The sequence below is a fragment of the Mastigoproctus giganteus genome, chromosome 5 (assembly GCF_048544385.1).
Source record: "Mastigoproctus giganteus isolate SK-2022 chromosome 5, ASM4854438v1, whole genome shotgun sequence".
NCBI lineage: Eukaryota > Metazoa > Arthropoda > Arachnida > Uropygi > Thelyphonidae > Mastigoproctus > Mastigoproctus giganteus.
In genome coordinates, this window is record NC_143579.1 from 87,403,302 (window position 1) to 87,428,656 (window position 25,355).

The 25,355-nt window shown below is 40.1% G+C and overlaps 1 protein-coding gene across 1 annotated transcript in view; it reads right to left on the minus strand.

The window, feature by feature from the left end:
• LOC150085545 (kelch-like protein 5) overlaps nt 1–25,355 on the minus strand; it is a 380,377-nt gene that overhangs the window by 137,561 nt on the left and 217,461 nt on the right. Inside the window, exon 7 of the mRNA XM_090373332.1 lies at nt 7,707–7,896. Within this exon, the coding sequence (XP_090229458.1) occupies nt 7,707–7,896 (190 nt within the window). The remainder of the gene's footprint in view (nt 1–7,706; nt 7,897–25,355) is intronic.

Here is a 25,355-nt window from a genome sequence, read left to right on the forward strand (position 1 = left end):
TGCTCCTAAAAATCAAATAACAACAACAGCACCTCATAACAGCCCTGGTATTCTATTATACATTGCTAATTTCATAATTTTACTTAATAATTTTGATAACATAATTTTAATGATTCTACTTTCATTTAGTTAATTCAATAAGAAAGTCTCTGGACTGGGACAAGGGAAATTTAACCATTTTTCCAAGGGCTCAGGCAGATGCCAGATTTCTGTATTAAAACAAGATAATCTGCTGGGAGGTTCTGCAGATACAGAGAAAGTGCATTACCATACAAGCTGGTGTTGTAATTTTATATGTCCATCTATAGTCTCTCTTTGGATGACTGGAGTCATGTTCCATGACAGAGAATTATCACATTACGGGAGGTAAGAGTGGTGCCACCAGTGACCAAGCAGATACAAATAAGGGCAGTAGGAGCACAGGTGGAACTAGCAATACACTGCAAGTGAAGTAGCAGGACAAGCAGAAGAGAGCAAGAGAGAGAGAGAGAGAGAGAGGTAGCAGTATAATGCCAGCAGGTAATGCAGTAATGTTACAAGTGAGAAGCAAATTGTTAATTTTCCAAGAAAACACAGGAAATCACAAAAGAAATGCTCAATTACCAGAATGATTAGTACTAAAGGAGTACTAATCCTAAAAAGGAGTTTACTTTTATGACCGAATTAAATCCTTCTACTTGTGCTGGCTATTACTAAAAACTCAGGCTATTACTAAAACATGTGGACTTGCAGTCCACATGTTTTAGTAATAGCCTGAGTTCTATTTTGTATGTATGTTGCATTTCACACGAGAAACAAGGTAGTCTAAAGCGTAAATAATTGGTTTTAAATAAGAAAGTAAACAGACTAACATATCAATAAGTTTACAAAAATTTGATAATAATAATAAAAATATTACAATAATAAAAGGGGGTGCGATGGCCCAGTGCTTATGACAATGGACTACCAGCCTGAAGGGCCCGGGTTCAAGTCCTGCTCCGGCGGAAAGAAATGCGTCTCCATCACACTTGGAGACCGGCATAATAATAATTTTAAAAAATTGCATATGTTGCTTCAGTGAACTTAACCAAGATTGAAGTGATGGCTGAGGTAGATAGTGGCACCATCTAATGCCACTACCAAGAACTAATACTACCATTGGATGTAAGCTGAAGCTAAACAGGTTCACCTCCATAGATGGATAATGATATCAAAGAGAAGTAATAATCATACTGCACAGACTGTGGCAAAGGATGAAGTGACTTGTGTTCAGGCCTTAGGCAGAGGGATTGGTTCAAAAAATCAGAGACAGTGTCCTCAGGACAGGGGAGCAAATGGCATTGTCCCTAGTATGGCTTCCATTGTGGTAGCCATACAGGGGACAAAGCCATACTCCCAAAAAACAACTAAATGGAAGTGCTTCCTGTGTAACTGCACTGGTAACCACCCAGGAAGGAAGAAAATGCCAAAACATGAAGTGGAGCTTTGAAATCAATACATTCTTCATACTATGAAATAATCAAGCTAGAGACTGATATGACAATCTACAGGATGGAAACTACATACCAAGTGGCTGGAATGATTCCCGGATATCCAGGTCACCGAACAGCAAATAGTGGACCAGAGAAGGACTATCATCATGAAGAATCAGATAGCTCCTGCAATTTTGGAAAAAATCAAGCAGGACATGAGCGACTAACTATAAAGAACATGGAACCAGAGGAGAAAGAGCAAGAAGGAATACAGCCCAGAGCAGCTGAAGTGGAAAGAGAGGAGGTCATGATATCCAGAATAGAAGATGAGTAAAAAAAATGAATCCCTAAAAGACCCACATGATACCGAACCAGAGACACAATAGAATCCTGTGAAGAGCCACAGACATCTCAATTGGGAAATTACCTTGACAACAACAGTGCAACACTGGAGGCCACCCACACAGCCATATACTGTGCTGCCATAGCAGTCACTAGGATTGATGGAAGAGAAAAGAGAGATCAGCAGCAGAAGAAACAAAAAAAACAAGGAACTGCCAGCTTGGGAAAGAAGACTTCAGCGAAAGATAGAAAGAATTAAGAGTAAACATAGGCTAGTTGACCCAGTACCAATGGGGTAATATGAGTAAGAAATTTATTGGAAAAGTGAAGAGCATCCTCAATACTTAAACACTGAAGCAGAATCTCCTTGCACTCACCAAGAGACTACGCCAATACAAAGAGAGCCTACTAAAGGAGATTCGGGAAATACGGAAACAGACTACCCGATCAGAAGATGATTGAGGAGTTCTGGAGCAACACATGGAGCAGTGAAGTAAGACATAACAGTCGAGCCCCCTGGATAGAACTAGAACAAAAGAAAACTAGGGAAGTACAAAAGATGAGAAAATGGGAGATTTTGGAGGAAGAAGTACAACAGTCAATCAGGAAGTCCCACAGTTTTCCAGTTGTGGGACTGGCAAACCCCAGGAATAGATAACATCCACAACTACTGGTACAAGAAGCTCTCTTGCAGACACACATGCACCTAGAAGAGCAGTTCACCCAAATGATAAGGCAGAGATAAACCCAGAGCTAGTCAATGAATCACATATCTGAAGGCAAAAGACCAAGATACAATAATCCTGGTGAAATACAGGCCACTCACCTGTCTCCCAATGATTTACAAGATCCTGACCAGCTGCATATGTTGTTGTTATTTGGTTTTTAGGAGCATTAGCAACTAAGGCCATATCGCTCCGGGAATGTGCAGTGGTCATTCCCTGACCTTTCCACATCCTCCGTATTTGGTGGTGACAGGCTCGAACCCTGGTCTAATCAAGAAGCGTGTGCAACGCACTGCTGCTCCTTCCCACCTGGCTATGGAGGCACCGACCAGCTGCATAACCAAGAGGATATCAGAACATTTGGGAGCCAGAACATTGTGGCTGAACAGCAGAAAGGATGCAAGCAGAGGTAGAACAGATGCAAGGAGTGATTAACCACTGATGCCATAATTATAAAGCAAGGCTACAAGAAGTGTACAATAAGCAAGCCCCATAAGGAGAGGAATCTTTCAGGGAGATGTCCTGAACCCACTGTGGTTCTGTCTAGCACTCAACCCGCTATACCATGCTCAACAACAGCAAGTATGGATATATGTGGTTGAGAATGAAAGGGATATGGGGGGTGGTTATGCAGGCAGATATGAAGTTCTCTGAGCAGTGCAGCCCGTCTGCACTGTTCTCTGAGCAGTGCAGACGGGCTGCAAGAGTAGCTCATGGTGTATTGTCAATGATATATAGGAATTTTTCTAGCAGGGATAAGGAGGTGATTATTCCCTTGTATAAGGCAATGGTCAGGCCACACCTAGAGTACTGTACACAGGCCTGGAGACCTCATTTCAAGAAGGATGTAGAGCTGCTGGAACGAGTACAGAGAAGGGCAACAAGATTAGTGAATGGAACAAAGGGGTGCTCTTACGAAGAAAGGCTTAAGTTTTGTGAATTACAGTGTCTGGAGACTAGGCAGCAGCGAGGTGATCTGATAGAGGTGTACAAAGCCTTGAATGGTTTGAGCATGCTCAATGCTGATGGGATTCTTCCTCTTGCTCAGAATAATCACCTGAGAGGGCATAAATTCAAATTGAGGAAAGACAGATGTAGGATAGATGTGCGGAAATTTGCCTTTAGCCAGCAGGTGGTTGGTAGGTGGAACAGACTTCCATCCCTTGTCGCGGAAGTTGATAGCCTAAATAAGTTTAAGGCTCAGCTGGACAGGTATTTCGAACGAACAGAGGAGTGAAGTGGAAGTGGTTATTTTTTATTTATTTATTTTACTTCAATTTTTTTGGCTGATGCTGCATAAGCTTGCTTTCTTGCATCAAATGCCTCTACTAATGCTAATGCTCTCAAAAAAGGAAAGAAAAATCCTGCAAACCCTCTCCCACGCGATATCGGTAAATGCATGTCATAAAGCTTTATGCGGCAACCAAGAAGCAACTCCAGACCACCAAAGAATTCAGCAATGATATCAGGATGGTATTAGGTCTAGACAAATGCAAAACCATGGGTTGCATCAGGGGAAATTAGTACCAAAACTACTAGCTGCCGATTGGTAAAGAGATCGAAGCAATGATGGGGAGAGATCCTGGGATGGTGCACGCTCAGCATTTAGAACACAAGTAGATCAAGGCCTGCCTAACTTCATCAGAGACTCAGAAGCTTGCTCAAAGCAAAGCTGAATGGAGGGAACGTAGTTAAAGCCATAAACACCTATGCAGTTCCAGTGCTAACATACTCCTTCGAGATTACAGATTGGACTAGCACCTGGAGGATATCATGAGAAAGACAAGGACAATGATGACCAAGAGCCATCAACACCACCCAAAATCAGTCATGGAGAGACTGGCAATAGCTTGGAAAGAAGGAAGGGATCTGATAGACATCATCGAGCAATAGAAGACAGTGATCACTAATAATAAAGGGGTGGTTGAGTGGGAGAAGACAGAGAGTGGTAATCAATGGACACTGCTCATCGTGGACTAATGTTATTAGTGGAGTCCCTCAGGGCTCAGTGTTGGGTCCATTATTGTTTTCTGTATTTATAAATGATATTGATGATGGTATATCAAGCTTAATGTCCAAGTTTGCAGATGATACAAAGGTTGGCAGGGTTGTCAAGGACACTACTGACACTACACTGCTGCAACAGGATCTGGAAAGGTTGAGCAGATGGGCTGAGAGGTGGCAAATGAAGTTTAACATTGACAAATGTAAAGTACTACACTGACAGTGGTAGAGAATGAAAGGGACTTGGGGGTGATTGTGCAGGCAGATATGAAGTACTCTGAGCAGTGCAGACGGGCTGCAAGAGTAGCTCATGGAGTATTGTCAATGATATACAGGAATTTTTCCAGCAGGGATAAGGAGGTGATTATTCCATTGTATAAGGCAATGGTCAGGCCACACCTAGAGTACTGTATACAGGTCTGGAGGCCACATTTCAAGAAGGATGTAGAGCTGCTGGAACGAGTACAGAGAAGGGCAACAAGGTTAGTGAATGGAACAAAGGGGTGCTCTTACGAGGAAAGGCTTAAGTTTTGCAAATTACAGTGTCTGGAGACTAGGCACCAGCGAGGTGATCTGATAGAGGTGTATAAAGCCTTGAATGGTTTAAGCATGCTCAATGCTGATGGGATTCTTCCTCTAGCTCAGAAAAATCACCTGAGAGGGCATAAATTCAAATTGAGGAAAGACAGATGTAGGATAGACGTGCGGAAATTTGCCTTTAGCCAGCGGGTGGTTGGTTGGTGGAACAGACTGCCATCGCTTGTGGTGGAGGTTGATAGCCTAAATAAGTTTAAGGCTCAGCTGGACAGGTATTTTGAACGAACAGAGGGGTGAAGTGGAAGTGGGTTTTTTTTTTTTTTGGCTGATGCTGCATAAGCTTGCTTTCTTGCATCAAATGCCTCTACTAATGCTAATGCTAATGCTAATCTAAAGGATTACTTAAATAAAAACAGCAATGCTCTACCAGATGATAACGAAGATAGGCAAGCAGCATGCCTCACTCAACCTAAGCAAGGAGTCTTCTCCCACCCAGAAAGAGCAAACCAAGCTAGAAAGATTAGAAAGAAGATACTTCAAAGACTTCCATCAACACCACATAGAATAAATGGCTTCCAATACATGGAGAAGAGCATCCCACTCACAAACGGGATGCTCTTCTCCAAGACTGCAGGATTTGTGCTCTCCATCCAAGGCCAGGTAATCAACATCAGGAACTATAGAAAATACATCACCAAGGAACCTGGTGTGTCAGATGACACATGTTGACAAAGCCACCTAGCCTCAGAAATGATCCAACACATAACTACAGGATGCAAGGTGATCACCCAGATGGAGTACTCTTAGACACGACCAGGTAGCCAGGATAATACATCAGAAGCTAGCAAGGAAATACTAATTGATCAAAGAAAGTGTACTGTATTACAAGTACAAACCCCAGGCCACACTAGAGACCACAACTGACATCTATACTGGGACTGAGCCATAATAATGGACAAGACAATCTTGCACAACAGAACGAACAATAACCCTTGTTGACAAAAAGGAAAAGACCCTATCTGATTGACATAGCAGTGCCCAAAGCTGGCAACATCCGAAAACCCACAAGGAAAAGATCAGGAATTACACTGAGTTGATAAAAACCATGGCATACCTACCATTGAGTCCATTATTTCACGAAAGCATTCCACAGGTATTTCCATCCATGCTCGCTGCACCGCTGTCCATAATTCCATTGCATTCCTGGGTGGGGGATCCAAAGCTCAAACGGACCTCCCACAGCATCCCAAAGATGCTCCACAAGGTTCATGCCCTGTGAACAGGGAGACCATCCACGGTGAAAAAATCTGTGGAATGCTCTTCAAGCCATGTTCTAGTCACCACCACTCTGTTGGGAGGTGCATTGTCCTGCTGGAAGAGTCCATTGCCCTGTGGGTTCACAATGACCATGAAGGGATGCAGATGGTCTCCATGGATGGACACATAACCTGGACCATTCAGAGATGCGTCTAGATGTACCAGAAGTCCCAACGTGTGCCAATTGAACATACCCAGACCACTATGGACCGTCCACTTGCCTGAACAGTTCCTTCTTGACATGACGGGTGCATAGATTCATGCAGTTTCCGCCAGATACGCACCCTCCATCCACTTGAAATAACTGGAAACAGGACTCAACTGAGGTGTAGAGTCCTGTGCTGTGGTGTTAGCAATGGGACTCTGGTGGGTCGGCAGTTCCCATAACCTACTGTGGCTAATGATCACCTAATGGTCTTGGTGGAGAAGTTTCTGGCATCTCCCTAATTGAATTTAGTGGTGATTTGTGCCACTGTTTCTCTCTGGTTGGCTCAAACAATGCAAGGTGGATGTTGACAGCCACATTCATCTACCACCCACAGTGCTGTCCACACAGCACTGTGGGTGGAGAATATGTCATTTCTGGAAGAGATGCTCTTCCAGAAATGACATATTCCCGATACATTCCTGATACTGTCGAACAGGGATAGTGCAATATCTGTATTAGATGCTACTCCAGAAATGGCGTATTCCTTTCACTCTTAGTACTGTCAAACAGGGATAGTGCAATTTCTGTACCACCTCCGCAATAGTGTGACCCATGCATTGGGCACCCACTATCATCCCTCTTTCAAAGTTGGTTAACTCATGACATTTATCCATACTGACATCAAGTTACCTTCTACTTGAATGCAGAGTACCTGTATACCTGCCAAGTAGTGGGTTTGTCCACTAGAGAGAGAGAGAGAGAGAGAGAGAGAGAGAGAGAGAGATATGTGTCACATTGACCAGGAACCAGATATCCCGTGAATTCTGTCCTTTCAATGTACACAGACCTAAAACAGGAGATCAAAGAGATGTGCCATATACAACAAGTAACAACCATCCCGATCATGTCAATCACCAGCATGGAGCCAAAGACCCTACATAACAGTCTAGCAGCAATAGATCTCCCAGAGAACACATACAAGGAACTCCAGAAAGTCCCAATCCCGAACACCTGTAGGATAATCAGAGTTCCTTGACCAACAGAACACTAGATATAACCACCCTGTGCACTTGGTACTAGTACTCGTCACGGAGTGGAACCCCCCCAATTAGGTAAGAATAATATAACACTAATAATAATAATAGTGACTATTAATTTTTATGATATTACAGTAAACGATACCTTTGAAACCATCCATTCCACCAATCATGAATATTGATCCCACAGTAGATTTTCGTGGTCTAGTACGGGGTGATTGAAGCATTGAACGTCTCTCAGGAAGTAAATGATATTTCATAGCTTCCATTATCAAATCTTGGCATATTCTGTCCTCTCGAAATAAAGAATTAGTTTCAATATGATCAGCAATAAACTGAAAAAATAATTACAAAAAAATGACTTCCAACAAAAAATCAGGTAAGAAAAATACAGAATTCACTCGCATTTATACTTTAAAAATAAAACAAAAATTATATTCAAAAAACGTATAAAATCTAAATTAAAATAAAAGATATGATTTAAAAGAGGGGTTCAAATTACAAGGTAATTTCAAAATAATTTAATTGTCTATTAATAAATAGCAAAAAATTTAAATTAACTATACTAGAGATTACTAAAGCATAAATTTTAAAAAATTTAAAAAAAAAATTTTAATTTTTTTTTTTTAAAGTGACATTATTTTCATATTTGCAACACTTGCTACTCTGCTACTACTGTTAGTGTTGCAGTGCTTCAGCAACTTAGGCAACATTCACAAACCAGTATATGTCTGTACAGACTCAAAAACCAATCTGCGAAAAAAAAAATCCTAGAATAATTTCTGTGGAACTTCTGGATGATTAGCCTGTTAATTTAAGTGTTTACTCACAGGCTGATTTGCATGTTGTGTGGGCTAAGAAAGAAAAATAATTGATGGAGAACTCTGCATCCCTTTCCTTCTAGTGTTAGCACAAGGAAAGAATTCTTTTTCTACTTTTCATTATGTTCTTAGCTCAAGACCTCAAACTACCTTAGCACGATTAACCCATTTAGTAACTTGAGTGCAGACTACTTTATAATTATTGTAGGCTTATGTCACCATATAATTTATAATCTCCTATTTTATGGGAGATTTCAAATTATTACTTATTTAATTAAAAATTGAAGGAACCATTAGAACCAAGTGACTATACTGTTATAATGTAGATAGTCGTTAGAGCAAGGGTTTTGATTTCAAGAAAAGAAATTATTGTAATCTGAGCAGATTCTTGAACTGAGATGAAATATACATGAGCGAAAGTAAGTTGAAATTATGGAAAACTTTCAGAGGTATTTATTACTGAAGCTATTACCATCATTTCATTTATGAAATATCACACAAGGGGATGTCAATGGATGAAAAGGGATTCAGCAAGCTAGCTGTGTTATGTAGTAATTTCTGTATGATAATTCAAAGATGACATCCATTTTAAAATAATGTTTAGCATACAGTAATACCCCGAAGTTACGCGATAGGTGGGTCCGACGAAAATCGCTTAAGTCGAATTCGCGTAAGTCGGGGTACAACTTTGCATATAAATACATATAAATTTTGTTTAATTGGGACCAACAACTAACAAAACCACTAGTTTAGAAGAAAAATATTAATAAAATTGCAGTTCTTTATACATATTAATACAAAATATGTATTAAAAAAATAAATGATTTACGTAAAAAAAGTTATTTCGATGTTGATGGCTTCATAAAATCTAACAAATTCGTCTGACGACACAGAGACTTCTTTTTTTCACGCAGAATTTCTTTGTAGCAAGCTAATAATTTTTTTATTCCTTGCTTTGTAGCTATAACGCGTTCTTCGTTGTAGTCTGTTTTCTAAAATTTTTAAGCCCTTTTCAATTGAGCTGAGACCTGTCAAGTTTGCAATTGTCATGTGCTTTTCGCCGTTGCCTCATTTAGGCCTGTAGCATGTGCAATATCACATGGTTCTTTCATTTCGCTCAAAGCGTTTCACAATTTCATATTTTTTCTCTATCGACAGAGGCCGACTGGCCATAAGCCTTACCGGGGAAATCCCGGTGGGCCTGTGCGATTTTGGCCATAAACCATAGTATGATTCTCTGGGGAGTCTAGTGATGCTCGCATCACTAGACTCTGGGGAGATTCCCTTCGATTGGAAAAGTACAAATGTATCTCCCATACATAAGGGTGGGCTCTAAAAGAGAAGTTGGAAATTATTGACCTGTCAGTCTGACTTCAGTAGTAGGGAAAATCATGGAGGCAATGATCAAGGGTGGAATTCAGGATCATTTGGATCAAATTGAAATTCTCAAGGATACTCAGCATGGTTTTGTAAAGGGAAAATCATGTTTAACAAATCTGGTTCGCTATTTCGAAAGGGTCACTCACGAGCTGGATTTAGGGAATAATTTCGACATTGTTTATTTAGATTTTAGCAAAGCTTTTGACTCAGTCCCACATGAGCGGTTGCTTTATAAGCTGGAACAGGTTGGAATCACTGGGAAAATCCTTAGATGGATAGAAGGATGGCTTCAGGGCAGGAGGCAGAGGGTTGTGATAAATGGCTATTCCTCAGATTGGGTTGATGTAAGAAGTGGGGTTCTCAAGGATCAGTATTAGGACCACTGTTGTTTTTAATTTTCATAAACGACACTGATGAAGGGATAGAGGGCGTGATGTCTAAATTTGCAGATGATGTTAAAATTGGTAGAGTAGTTAATGATCACTGTCAAGCTGAGCTTCTTCAGAGAGACCTAGATAGACTTCAAGAATGGTCAGAAAAATGGCAGCTGTGCTTTAATCCAACAAAGTGTAAGGTATTACACCTGGGAAACAGTAATCCCAAAAAAACTTATTCACTTGGTGGAGTTCAACTAAACCCAGTACTGGAGGAAAGGGACTTGGGTGTTACGATACGGTCAGACATGAAATTCTCTGAGCATTGTAAACAGGTTGCAAGGAAGGCCCATGGTGTCCTATCAATGATCTATCGAACTTTTGCAAGTAGAGATAGGGACGTGATAATCTCATTATATAAGGCTTATGTTAGACCACACTTGGAATACTGTGTTCAAGTATGGAGACCGCATCTAAAGAAAGACATCGAGCTTCTTGAAAGGGTGCAAAGAAGGGTAACTCGCCTGGTGAGATCGGCAAAAGGGCGTCCTTATGAAGAAAGACTTCGAATATGTGGGTTGCAGAGTTTGGAAACTAGACACCTTAGAGGAGATTTGATTGAGGTGTTTAAGGCTCTGAGAGGCATCAGTAAAATGAATGAGGACGAAATTTTCAAGATTATAAATGATGCTAGAACTAGGGGACATAAATTCAAGTTACGGGGGGAAATGTTTAGATTGGACTGCAGGAAGTTTTATTTTAGCCAGCGAGTTATAAATTACTGGAATAAGTTGCCTTCGTGGGTGGTAGAGGCTGACAGTTTGGGGAAATTCAAAGGTCATCTGGATAGTACTTTCGGGTAAGGGAAGCACATAGGATGATAGGTTTAATTTCCTTTTTATTTATATTTTATTTTATTTATATATATATATTTTTTTTATTTATTAATTATTATTATTTAGTTATTTATTTTATTTATTTATTTTTTTTTTGTTTTTATCATTGTTTTGTTCAGATTTTTTTTTTGGCTGGCGCAGCATAAGCCATAGGCTTTCTTCCACCATGCGGCCGTTACTAATACTAATACTAATGAGGCCACTATAAATTTTTGACCCAGTCCGCCTCTGTTTATCGATAATTGCTTTTCTTTTTCTCTCTGAATCTGCAGTGTCTTCACCAGGATGCTTCCTTTTCACACCTTTTAAGTATTTTACTCATTTTTAGGGAATAAAGCACAATTACAAAATGAGGAGGCACACTTGATATGCATAAACAAAGTTGTGTGCATGTAGCAACTGAATAAACAACACCATAAAGGCAGAGATACACTATTAACACCTCACATTTCTAGGGGTTACTACCATAAAACAATAAAAATCCAGTTGCGTTTCTGCTAGTGGAATCTGTTATAAACTGGTAGTAAACTCGATCTAATTGCATACCGATACCTGGAATTGTGTTGGTTTTTACATTATTATGGTGAAATGTGTTTCCCCTAAAACAAATACATTTTCAGAATCTTCTCTTCATTCCTATCGTGTTGCGTTCGGTTGGGGTGATTCTGCATTCGACTGCCATTTCTTGTAAACACAAAGGCGAATCGTGCATAAGCCAATTCGGTTCGTGTTATATTATAAGATATCATTACCGTATTTATAAATAGTGTACGATCGAATTCGTGTATTGTAAACACGTGTTATACAAGGAATGACTGTATACGGCTTGACCGACGCGATCCATTTCTCTCGTGAAAACGATGTAATTTCCGACAAACGTTGAGCACGAATTCAAATGCACACATAAATATGACAGTTTGAATACAAATTCTTGTATATGTGTGCAGCTCATGCGCAGCAAAGTTGAATTTTGTTCATCTTTCGCTCTCAGTCTCCGCCATCGCACCGTATATCAATAACATATGAAAAACGACCTTGAAGATAGTGGGCGGGAGTGTTGCCAAACGAAAAAATCAAGAACCACGTAACTCAGAGTTCGCGTAACTCGGGGTATTACTGTATATGCAAAAACCACCTATATGCCTTCACCATCCATAACTGTCTGTCCATCCACCCACATGTAATAAATCGATTCTTAGTGGATAGATTTTTGTGAAGTTTTATAATTAGCTCGTTTATAAAGATCTGTCAAACCATCCCAAATTTCATTTAAATATGAACAACAGAATGCAGCAAAAAAAGGAATTGGATGGAAAAAAAAATTCTGACGGCATATACAGTGGGTGCCACTTATTGTGATCACATATGGTTTACAGAAATTGATAACATTCAGTGGCTGATAGCATTAAACCAGGAAAGATTTTTTTTTGATGAAATATAAAACAGTTGTTTATCTTATCAATTTTTATTTATTATCCAGTACAGCATATATGGTACTGTACATATATAATTACAATATAAGCCAGAGATTTCCAACCTTTCTCGGTTCACGGCGCCCTTACTGTCCACAGTAATTTTTTCACGGCACCCCTAGGCCAAAAGAAATACATAACACAGTGGTTTTAGACCTTTTAGTATATACCTATATATAATAACTTTATTCTTTATATAGATGTACTAAATAAAGGTCAATTATAGATCACCACAAAATTAAAAAGATACGGTACAATGGATATTGCACTGTACCCTTTTTATAATGAAATAAATATATAAATTTCAAAATAATAATAACTTTAAGTAACTTAAAGCCAAGTTACACGGCACCCCAAGAATGTTGTTATGGCACCCCCGTTGAAAACCACTGATATAAGCACATATCAACCGATGTCAGTGTCAAAATTAAAAAAAAAAAAAAAAAAAAAAAAATTTACAATTAGAAAAAAAAATTGCAATAAAAAAAAAAACACGAATACAAAAACACAGTACAAACATCAAGACCTATTTTAAAAAGTTCTCCAATGTTTGTTGTTTTAAATCCTTAGCAGTTAAATTTTCAATATGTTCTTGTAACCTGTACAATAATTTGTAGTCTTCACTTTTCCCTCCCTTAACTTCTAATGCACTACGAAACACTTCAAAAGGTTTCCCAATTTCTCTGCTCATTAGCATAATTCCCTGATGTTCAATATCTTCTTTATCAGAATTTTCATTTTCCTTAGTGTCAGGTTTATCTGGTAAAATTCCACTGACCATATCTGGTGTAATTCTATTGACTATATAATATTGGTGTAGATACACCATAGATAACTCTTAAGAAACAACGATGGTAGTGTGGGTGGCATCATTTGCTCTATATCTCATTTTGTGCTTTTCCTTCACAATGAGTTGCCATGGTATTGCACTACCTCGAATAAGTAACACTTCACTAATAGATTGTTTGTTTGTTATTTGGTTTTTAGGAGAATTAGCAACTAAGGCCATATTGCTCCGGGTATATGCGGTGGTCATTCCCTGACCTTTCCACATCCTCTGTATTTGGTGGTCACAGGCTCGAACCCCGGTCTAATCGAGAAGCATGTGCTACGCACTGCTCTTTCTGCCCACCTGGCTACGGAGGCGCCACAAAGAGAAGATTATTGTTACTTATTCTCAGTGAGTACCACTACCCAGATGGCATCGTCTCAAAGCTATTGGCCTATCATCAGTGGGTGGGCAGGTACGCTGGTATTGCAGACATGACAACACCAGTTGTAAAGATAACCACACAATATGAGAGATGCCAAAAGGTTTATATGATAATATTTAAAAATAACTAAATGCACAAAGCATAATACATTAAGAGTAAGAGTTTAATATCTATATAATATTGGTGTATATACACCATAGATAACTTAAGAAACTACAATGGTAGCGTGGGCACCATCATTTCCTCTGTATCTCATATTGTGCTCTTCCTTCACTACAAACTCTTACTCTTAACGTATTATGCCTTGTGCATTTAGTTACTTTTAAATATTATCATATAAACCTTTTGGTATCTCTCATATTGTGTGATTATCTTCACAACTGGGTTGTCATGTCTGCACAATAGAAGCTTTCACACTGTGTGTGTCTCTTCCTCTGGTATGAACACATAAATATTACATATGGAAATCAAGCATGGCACCGTGTGGTCATTAGACATAGCGCGTGACCACCACGCTTAAATAGAAGCTTGTTTTACCCACAGTAAAACAAGCTTCTGTTACGTATTTTTGTATTTGTTACATATTAGCACGTAATTCGCATCTCTCTTCTCCCATTGGTTGAATAAATATCACTAGGAGGAAAATTATTTTAATGTATTGAAAGATTATGCCTATCATATTGCATATAAGTACAGTACATCTGCCTTTTTCCAGATGTCGAAGAATGCTCATTTCTGAATAAGTATGCTCAGGCATTGCTCTAAAATAAACACCAGTTTCAACAGTGTTGAAAATACAGTCAGCACTATATTCATCCAAAAATTGGGTACAACATTTTCCAACCATTTTTGGGTGCTGACCGGGCTAGCCGGGCGGATAAAGTGCCTGCCAGGCAACCCAAAGGTCGCGGGTTCGAATTCCGCCTCGGGCTTGGATCAGAGTAAATGCAAAAACTTTGGGAGGTGTATTATGGCCATAGAAGCCAATGCGCCAACAACTAACAAAATAAAAAAAAAAAAAAAACCCCATGCGCTGAATCTACATCTGAGTCTGATTTTTCTCCATGAAGTTTTTTTCAACAAAATGTTGCATCTCTCCTTCCACCTGCTTAACCACCCACCTGTAGACATAAAATTGTTTACACCGAGTTCATTTGCAAATTCCACCAACTTTTTGTACAAATGTACTTTTTTAACTAAATAACGACTTAGATTTTACAAACGTAACATTATTAATTAATACATAACTTGATACGGAAGTTATATAATGAAACTGGGAGATTATACTCAAAAAAGAAATTTCAATTTCAGTACAAAATTATAACCCAAACATATAATGTTTGGGTTATAATTTTGTACTGAAAATGAATTTTATTGAAATTAAATCTAAATCATGACTCAGACCAGAGCAGCAAAGCAAAAGGCTCAAGCTAATGGGAAAGCTGTGGCTCAGGAGAGCACTGAGGGGGGCAATTACCCTCGGAATCACATCCTTTTAAAATGCACTGCATACTTGATATTTGTGGAGCAATCAGGTACGGGACATGATATTGCCAAGGGGATAATGTCCTTGTGTGTGTGCGATGTAAGGAGTGGGAGGAAATCAGGCAAAAACTCAGCGTTGTTATGGGCCTATATGAGAGCATACCCACGAAGGATCTAAATTGAGGGGCCCATCAAGTTCTCAGCTACCCACATCAACACCAGAGCTTGCACTTGATCATCGTGCAACACAGCGGCAACCCCCAAGGCAGAATGCGCTGGTCCGACAGGAACTAGTAGTTGTCGGTAACACTATTGTCAGGGAAACAGGGGAACATATTGTGTAAAAAGGATAGATGGAACAGGACCAGGATATGTCTACCAGGGGCAAAGGTTGAAGGTAGATACAGCAGATATCATCTTTTATGAGTACAAAAGGTGATATTGTTTGACACGTTGGACCTAATGATATTAAGAGTAGGAGACTGGTGAAATTACTAAACAAGTAAAGGTCACTGTTGAAAAAAACCAGTAAATAAGGGTTGAATTTGAAAGTGTCTGCAATTCTGCCCAGACACGATAGGAGGGAGTATATCATGAGAACCTTGTCGATCGATTTGGCCCAAGAGAGTTTGAGCAAGGCTCAGGGGTAGAATTTTTCTCAGCCTGATCTGTGCTTGTTAACAGGAGAGACTGCTTCTACAAGGATGGGATACACTTAAATAGAAAGGGTGCAAGAATATCCGCTGATGCTATCAAGGCATTGTTAGGCAAGTCAGAAAACTGTTATATTGGGGGGATACACGGACTAATAGATTAATAGGAGCCGCTGGCAGAGGTGAAAGTGATTCTTGCATTGCTTCTATTGGAATGAGCAGCAGCCTGGAAAACAAGATGTAGGGGATTTCAGAGACTGATGGGAGTCATTGTGTACAAGTAAACATATGGGTTGTGTTAGGGTAGCTAAGAATAGGAACAGGTGCATGTATACTTTTGTGTACACCAATGCTAGGAATTTGGTAAATAAATCTGATGAATTTGAGGTGTTGGTCAAAACATCAAAGGCTGATATTGTTGGGACATCAGAGACATGGTGTCACACAGAACTGGAATTTCTGGAGTACAATGTTGTACAGGAAGGATAGACAGGATAGGAAGGGAGGAGGGATTATTCTATTAGTTAAGAGACACATAAAATCCAAGGAGGTACAGCCAGTCAGCATTGCTGGACAGTGTAGTTTCGAGTCAGTTTGGTGTGACATAAGCACTGGGAAATCAAAACTGAGAGTAGGAGTGTATTATAGGCCTAATGACTCTGATGAGTATAATAAAAAACTGTACAGGAAAATATTGTTCATGGTTTAGGCCTAAACGGATGTCAGATGAAATAATGAGACACGTGGCATGGGATACAAATAAATTAATGGGTGACATGTAAGCCTACGATAGATATAAACTGGTCGGTAACCAAGTCATAAAGGAGGATAGCCAGGCAAAGGTAGATTATGAGAAATATTTAGCAAGGGATGCAAAGAAAAACAGCAAAGAGTTCTTTACCTATGTAAACTCTAGAAGGAAGGGGATGAATCAGATTGGTCCAGTGGATATCGATGATTCAGGTGTTGATGATCCTGCTCAGGTGCTAAAAACTAAATGAGTATTTTGCATCTACATTCACACATGAGGAGTTATTCAGGGAGGGGAATGCCAGAGGTAAACTAAACTCTGGCAGTGAGCTAGATCATTTTGTAATAACTGAGAGGAAAGTGGAGAAGAAATTGTTAAAAATAAACATAAGAAAGGCACCTGGGGTAGTAGTAGTGGAAGTAGTAGTAGTGGCATGTTATGCAAGAAAGCAAGTGTATGAGCTTAAGCAGCATCAGTCAAAAAAAAAATTTATAAAACAATTCCTTCTAAATGTTTGTCCAGTTCCTCTTTAAATTTATTTAACCTATCAACTTCCACAATGACAGATGGAAGTTTGGTCCAGCAATTAACCACCTTCTGGCTAAACGCAATTTTTCCGTACATCTATTCTACATGTCTTTCCTCAATTTGAATTTATGGCCCCTTCTTCTTCTTCTTCTTTGGTCCTTAGCTGGCAGCTGGGGGAGGCGGTTGGCCACGCAACCAGTATGCTGCTGTAGGTGCCGCAGGGTTTCGGACTTGCTCTGTGATGTTCTTCCATACCTTACGATCCATGGCTTCAGTCCTGGCCTGGTTAAGGTCGAGACGTCGGCTCTTCAAGTCATTTTCCACTTGCTTGGCCCGCGTTTTCCTAGGCGCGGTCCGTTGGATGCTCCATTGGGTGGGTTGTTGTCTCCAAAGGAGTGTGGATGGTATTCTGTTCGTGCCCATTCTACATACGTGGCCAAACCATCTGAGCCTTCGCTTCTGGATTTGGTCGGCAATGGTTGGTTGCTGTTGGCATCTGGCGCGGATGGTATCATTAGTGATGCGGTCGCGAAGAGAGATGCCCAAGATCTGCCGCAGGCATCGCATTTGGAATACCTCAAGTTTGTTCAAATCTAACTTGAGACAAATCCATGTTTCCGATCCGTAAAGAAGAATGGGCAGGATCAAAGTCCGGAAGAGTCGGATTTTAGTCTTTGTGGAAATGTTGGTCCTCTTCCACAGACACCATTTGAGCGAGGTGAACGCAGTGGCCGCCTGTCCAATTCTGCTGTGAATTTCCATGGTGGATGCAACTTTCTTCTCCTGGACCAGCGACCCAAGGTATTTAAAGTCCTGCACTTGCTCGATCTGGACGCCTTCGAGATAGATGGTGGCTTGCGACCCATCTGTTGTCAGGGCCTTTGTCTTCCCAGCATTGATCTTCAAACCGTATGGCCGGGCAATGCGGGCAATGTCGTAGAGGATTTCCGTGGCTTCAGCGTCGTTACCGGCAAGGATAGCACTATCATCAGCAAACATCAGGTCAGTCACATAGTGATCCTTGTCATATTGTATGCCCTGTCTGTTTCTGAATGCTTGCCTCATAATGGCGTCGACCACGATGTTGAAAAGCAACGGGGAGGCTACATCCCCTTGGCGGACTCCATTTTTCCGTACATCTATTCTACATGTCTTTCCTCAATTTGAATTTATGGCCCCTTAGGTTCGTAATCTGAACAAGTGAAAGAATCCCATCAGAATTTCAGCGTGCTCAACCCATTCAAGGCCACATACACCTAAATCAGATCACCTTGCAGGTGCCTAGTCTCCAGCCGCTGCAATCTGCAGAACTTAAGCAGCCGACCGGGCTAGCCGAGTGGGTAAAGTACCTGCCCGGCAACCCAAAGGTCGCGGGTTCGATTCCCGCCTCGGGCTTGGATCAAAGTACTGCAAAAAACCTTGGGAGGTGCAATATGGCCACAGAAGCCGATGCGCCAACAACTACCAAATCAAAAAAAAAAAAAAAAAACAACTTAAGCCTCTCTTGGTAAAAGGTTCCCTTCATTACCATCACCAACCTTGTTGCCCTTCTCTGTACACACTCAAGCAAATCTACATCCTTCTTAAAATGAGGCCACCAGACCTGTACACAGTACTCAAGGCCTTGCCTGACCAATGCCTTATACAGAGGGACAATCACCTCCTTTTCCCTGCTAGCAAAATTCCTGTATATCAAGGCAAACTTCTGCACATCTATTCTACAACCATCCTTCCTCAATTTGAATATACAGGATATACAGGACTGCATATCCTGTATATCCTGTATATCATTCCTGCATATCCTGTATATCATATGATATACAGGAATTTTGATATACAGGATAAAACCCCATGACCTGCCCTGGGGTGAATGTGATCTATCCAGTTATAATAAAGGAGGCAGTAAAGGAAGTAAGCAAACCCTTAGCCATAATCATGAGAGCTTCCTTCGACTCAGGGAGATACCCATGGACTGGAGATGTGCAAATGTGACCTCAATTCACAAAGGAGGATCAAAGGGCAACACAATTATAGACCTGTTAGTTTAACTTCTGTTCCAGGGAAATTAATGGAAGCACTGGTTAAAGAAGCACTGCAGGATAATCTAGACAGTACAGTAATACCCTGACTTACGCGAACTCGGAGTTACGCGGTTCTTGATTTTTTCGTTTGGCAACGCTGCCGCCCATTATCTTCAAGGTCGTTTTTCGTATGTTATCGATATCCGGTGCGACGGCGGAGATTGAGAGCGAAAGATGAACAAAATTAAACTTTGCTGCTTTTATGTTTTTTATATCAGTGAAGGGGAAACACATTTCACCATAATAACGTAAAAACCCACACATTTCCAGCTATCGGTATAATCGCAAATGCAATTAGATCGAGTTTACTACCAGTTTATAACAGATTTCACTAGCAGAAACGCAACTGGATTTTTATTGTTTTATGGTAGTAACCCCTAGAAATGTGAGGTGTTAATAGTGTATCTCTGCCTTTATGGTGTTGTTTATTCAGTTGCTACATGTGCACAGCTTTGTTTATGCATACTGTATCAAGCGTGCTCCTCGTTTTGTAATTGTGCTTTATTCCCTAAAAATGAGTAAAATACTTAATTAAAAGGTGTGAAAAGGAAACGTCCTGGTGAAGACACTGCAGATTCAGAGAGAAAAAGAAAAGCAATTATCGATAAACAGAGGCGGACTGGATCAAAAATTCTTACCCGGGAAAATTTATAGTGGCCTCGCACTATGGTTTATGGCCAAAATCACACTGGCCCACCGGGGTTTCCCCGGTAAAGCTTATGGCCAGTCCGCCTCTGTCGATAGAGAAAAAATATGAAATTGTGAAACGCTTTGAGCGAAATGAAAGACCATGTGATATTGCACGTGCTACAGGCCTAAATGAAGCAATGGCGAAAAGAACATGACAATTGCAAACTTGACAGGTTGAAAATTGAAAAGATCTCAATTGTAAAGGGCTTAAAAATTTTAGAAAACATAGACTCCAACGAAGAACGCGTTATAGCTACAAAGCAAGGAATAAAAAAAATTATTAGCTTGCTACGAAGAAATTCTGCGTGAAAAAAAGGAACGCGCTGTGTCGTCAGACGAATTTGTTAGATTTTATGAAGCCATCGACATCGAAATAACTTTTTAACGTAAGTCATTTGTTTTTTTAATACATATTTTGTATTAATATGTATAAAGAACTGCAATTTTATTAATTTTTTCTTCTAAACTAGTGTTTTTGTTAGTCCTTGGTCCCAATTAAGCAAAATTTATATGTATTTATATGCAAAGTTGTGCCCCGACTTACGCGAATTCGACTTACGCGATTTTCGTCGGACCCACCTATCGCGTAACTTCGGGGTATTACTGTACTTCAGTTATAGCTCTGACACAGCATCGGTTTGTTAAGGGGAAGTCTTGTCTCACCAATTTGATTGGATACTCTGATGTGGTCACAAAGCAACTGGATGCAGGGAATCAGGGAATAACTTTGAAATCATATATTTGGAACTTAGAAAGGCTTTTGATACTGTTGCACATGAAAGTTGTTGTTGTTGTTATTTTGGTTTTTAGGAGCATTAGCAACTAAGGCTATACTGCTCCGGGATATGCGGTGGTCATTTCCTGACCTTTCCACATCCTCTGTATTTGGTGGTGACGGACCCGAACCCCGGTCTAATCAAGAAGCGTGTGCTACACACTGCTGCTCCTTCCCACCTGGCTTCAGAGGTGCCTGCACATGGAAGTCTGCTGAACAAATTGGAGCAGTGCAGCATTGGAGGCAAATTACTGCTAGGGATATAGGGATGGTTGAGTGGGAGAAGACAGAGAGTGGTAATCAATGGACATTGCTCTTCGTGGACTAATGTTATTAGTGAAGTCCCTCAGGGTTCAGTGTTGGGACCATTGTTGTTTTCTGTATTTATAAATGATATTGATGATGGTATATTAGGCTTAATGTCCAAGTTTGCAGGCAATATGAAGGTTATTAATGACACTAATGACAGTATACTGCTGCAACAGGATCTAGAAAAGTTGAGCAGATGGGCTAAGTGGCGGCAAATGAAGTTTAACATTGAGAAATGTAAAGTACTAAATATGGGAAGCAGTAACCCCAGAGTAACATATCAACTCTGTGGTACTATACTGACAGTAGTAGAGAATGAAAAGGACCTGGAGGTAATTGTGCAGGCAGATATGAAGTTTTCTGAGCAGTGCAGATGGTCTGTAAGAGTAGCTCATGGTGTCTTGTCAATGATATACAGGAATTTTTCTAGCAGGGATAAGAATGTGATTATCCCCTTGTATAAAGCGATGGTCAGGCCCCACCTTGAGTACTCTATACAGGTCTGGGGGCCTCATTTTAAGAAGGATGTAAAACTATTGGAACGAGTACAGAGAAGGGCAACAAGATTAGTGAATGGAACAAAGGGTTGCTCTTACGAAGGAAGGCTTAAGTTTTACAGATTACATTGTTTGGAGACTAGGCACTTGCAAGGTGATCTGATTGAGGTGTTCAAAGCCTTGAATGGTTTGAGCATGCTCAATGCTGATGGGATTCTTCCTCTTGCTCAAAATAATCACCTGAGAGGGCATAAATTCAAATTGAGGAAAGACAGTTGTAGGATAGATGTGTGGAAATTTGCCTTTAGCCAGCGAGTAGTTGATTGGTGGAACAGACTTTAATCTTCTGTTGTGGAAGTTGATAGCCTAAAGAAATTTAAGGATGAGCTGGAGAGGTATTTGAAATGAATGGAGGGGTGAAGTCAGAGCTTTTTTTTTTTTTTTTTTGGCTGAAGCTGCATAAGCTTGCTTTCTTGCATACAACATCAGCCAAAGTAAAAATACCTCCCATTCAAATTATTCATTCTCTCCAATAGATTGTCTAGTTTTTCCAAGAATTAATTAAACTATCAACTTCCACAACAACAAACAGAAGTTGTTGTGGAAGTTGGGCGAAGGCAAACTTCTGCACATCTTTTCTACAACCATCCTTCCTCAATTTGAATTTGTTTTTTTTTTTTTTTTTGATTTGGTAGTTGTTGGCGCATCGGCTTCTGTGGCCATATTGCACCTCCCAAGGTTTTTGCAGTATTTTGATCCAAGCCCGAGGCGGGAATCGAACCCGCGACCTTTTTGGGTTGCCGGGCAGGTACTTTACCCACTCGGCTAGCCCGGTCGGCTTTGAATTTGTGCTTCTCCATGTTTGTGGTCTGATCAAGAGGAAGAATCCCATCAGTATTGAGCTTGCTCAATCCATTCAAAGCCTTAAACACCTGAATGAGATGAACTAGCAAGTGCTTAATCTCGAGATACTGCAATCTGTAAAACTAAAGGTTTTCTTAGTAATAGTACTCGTTTTGTGCCACTTACAAATCACATTGCCCTTCTCTCTGCCTGTTCCAACAGCTACACATTCTTTCTAAAATGAAGCATGCAGACCTGTATGCAGCACTCAAGATGTAGCCCAACCATTGCCTCATACATTGGGATAACCATCTCCTTATTCCTGCTAGTAAAATTCCTGTATATCACTGACTAAACCCCATGAGCTCTCTCAGCGGCCTGTCTGCATTTCTCAGAGAATTTGATATCTGACTGCCAACTACCCAACATCTTTTTCATTTTACACTATCCTGAGTATAGTATCACACAGTTCTTATGTTACTCTGGGATTCCTGCTACCTACAGGCAGTATTTTCCATTTATCAATGATAAACTTCAATTGCCATTTCTCAGCCCATCTGCCTAAATTTTCTAGATACTCCTGCAGTAGTTACTGTCATTACCGTCATTAACCATCCTGCAAATTTGAATCATCTGCAAACTTGGACATTAAGCCTTATAAGTCTTCATCAATATCCTTGATAAATACTGAAAATAACAATGGGCCAAATACCGAACACTGAGAAACTCCACTAATAATATTAGTCCATTAAGAGCAATGTCTATTTATTACTAATCTCTGTATTCTCCCACTAAACCATCCCTTTATCCATAGCAGCAACTGCTCCAATTTGTACAGCAGTTTTTATGTGCAATAGTATCAAAAACTTTCCCAAAATCCAAGTATAAGATATCAAAATTATTTTTTGCATTCAGTTCATTTGTGATCACACCATAGTATCCAATCAAATCGATCAGACAAGATTTCCCCTTGACAAACCCATGCTGTGTCTAAAGGATAACTGCACCTTTGTCTAGGACCAGGGTATGTCTGCCAGGGGGAAAAGTTGATGACGTTATGGAGCAGATAAAATTTTTTAAGGGCACAAAAGGTGATATTGTTGTACACATTGGAACTAATGACATTAAGAATAAGAGATCTGCAGTTTACTCAACAAGTACAGATCAATGTTAAAAAAAGTCGTGAGTTAGGGTTGAATGTAAAAGTGTCTGCAATTCTACCCAGACATGATAGACGGGAGTATAACGATGAGAGCCTTGTTGATCAATTGGGCTCTGAGAGATTGTGTAAGGCTCAAGGGGTAGAATTTTTTTCAACCTGGTCTGTGCTTGTTGACAGGAGAGACTACTTCTACAGGGATGGGGTACACTTAAAAAGTGCAAGAATATTCGCTGATGCTATCGAGGCAGTGTTAGGTGGGACGGAGGCAGTGTTAGCTTGTGGGGGGGGGATACAGACTAAAAGGTTAAGAGTGGCCACAGGCAGAGGCAAAAGTGATCCTTGCACTGCTTCTATTAGAATGAGCAGTAGTCTGGAAAGCAAGGTAATGGAGATTTCCAGGACTGCTGGGAGTTATAGTAGAACACGGGCTGTGTTAGGGTAACTAAGCGTAGGAACAGGTGGATGTATACTTGCATGTACACCAATGCTAGGAGTATAGTTAATAAATTCGATGAGCTTGAAGTACTAGTCAAGAAATCAAAGGCAGATATTGTTGGGATATCAGAGATATGGTGTTACACAGATACACGCAGTGCAGAATTGGAATTTGAGAAGTACAATGTGTACAGGAAGGACAGACAGGACAGAAAGGGAGAAGGGGTTATGCTGTTAGTTAAGAAACACAAAATCTAACGAAGTGCATCCACTTGATGTCGGTCGACAATGCAATATTGAGTCTGTTTGGTGTGACATAAGCATTGGGAAAGGAAAAATGAGAGTAGGTGTGTGTGTTACAGGCCTAATGAATCTCATGAATATAATGAGCAATTCTGCAGAGAAATGGAGTGAGCCAGTAAATCAGAATGTCTTATAATGGAGGATTTTAACTTTCAAGATATTGACTGGACTTTGGGGTTGGTCACTTGCATACTAGCAAGACTCTTGTGGATTTATAGAGTGAGCCAGTAAATCAGAATGTCTTATAATGGGGGATTTTAATTTCAAGATATTGACTGGACCTTGTGGGTTGGTCTCTCACACACTAGCAAGACTCTTGTGGATTTATTGGATGATTGTTTTCCACAGCAACATGTTCGAGAGGCAACCAGAGGGAGTAATACTCTTAATCTCATTATCAGCAGTGATTATTCGTGCATTAAGAATTTGCAGATAAAGGAACCACTGGGTGACAGTGATCCCAATGTACTGATGTGGGAATTACTTAAAGATGTATCTACCATCACGGCTAAAGGGAAGGGCTTTTGCTTTCGTAAAGGTGACTATAGGGGTCTCAGACAGTTTTTAAATTCTGTAAAGTGGGATCAACTGATGATGTTACCAATGTTGAATTCTAAATGGGAAGCCTTCAGGGACTTAATTTTGGAGGCTATTAGGCTTTTCATTCCAACTAAGAAATACACTTCAAGGTTTAGGCCTAAATGGATGTCGGATGAATTAATGAGGCTTGTGGCAGAGAACAAAAATGTATGGGATGCATATAAAGTATCAGGTGACACAGAAGTCTATGGCATACATAAACTAGTCTGTAATCAAGTCACAAACGAGGTTAGGCAGGCGAAGGCAGATTACGAGAAATCATTGGCAAATGATGCAAAAAAAAAAAAAGTGTTCTTTGCTTATGTAAACTCTCTAGAAGGAAAGGGATTAATCAGATTGGACACTTAACATAGGTGGGTTGACTATTGATGATCATGCTCAGGTAGCTGATAAACTGAATCAGTATTTTACATCTACATTCACACATGAGGAATTATTCAATGAAGAGAGTGCCAGAGGAAGCTAAGTGATTTTGTAATAACTGAGAGCAAAGTGGAGGAGAAATTGTTGAAGTTAAACATAAAA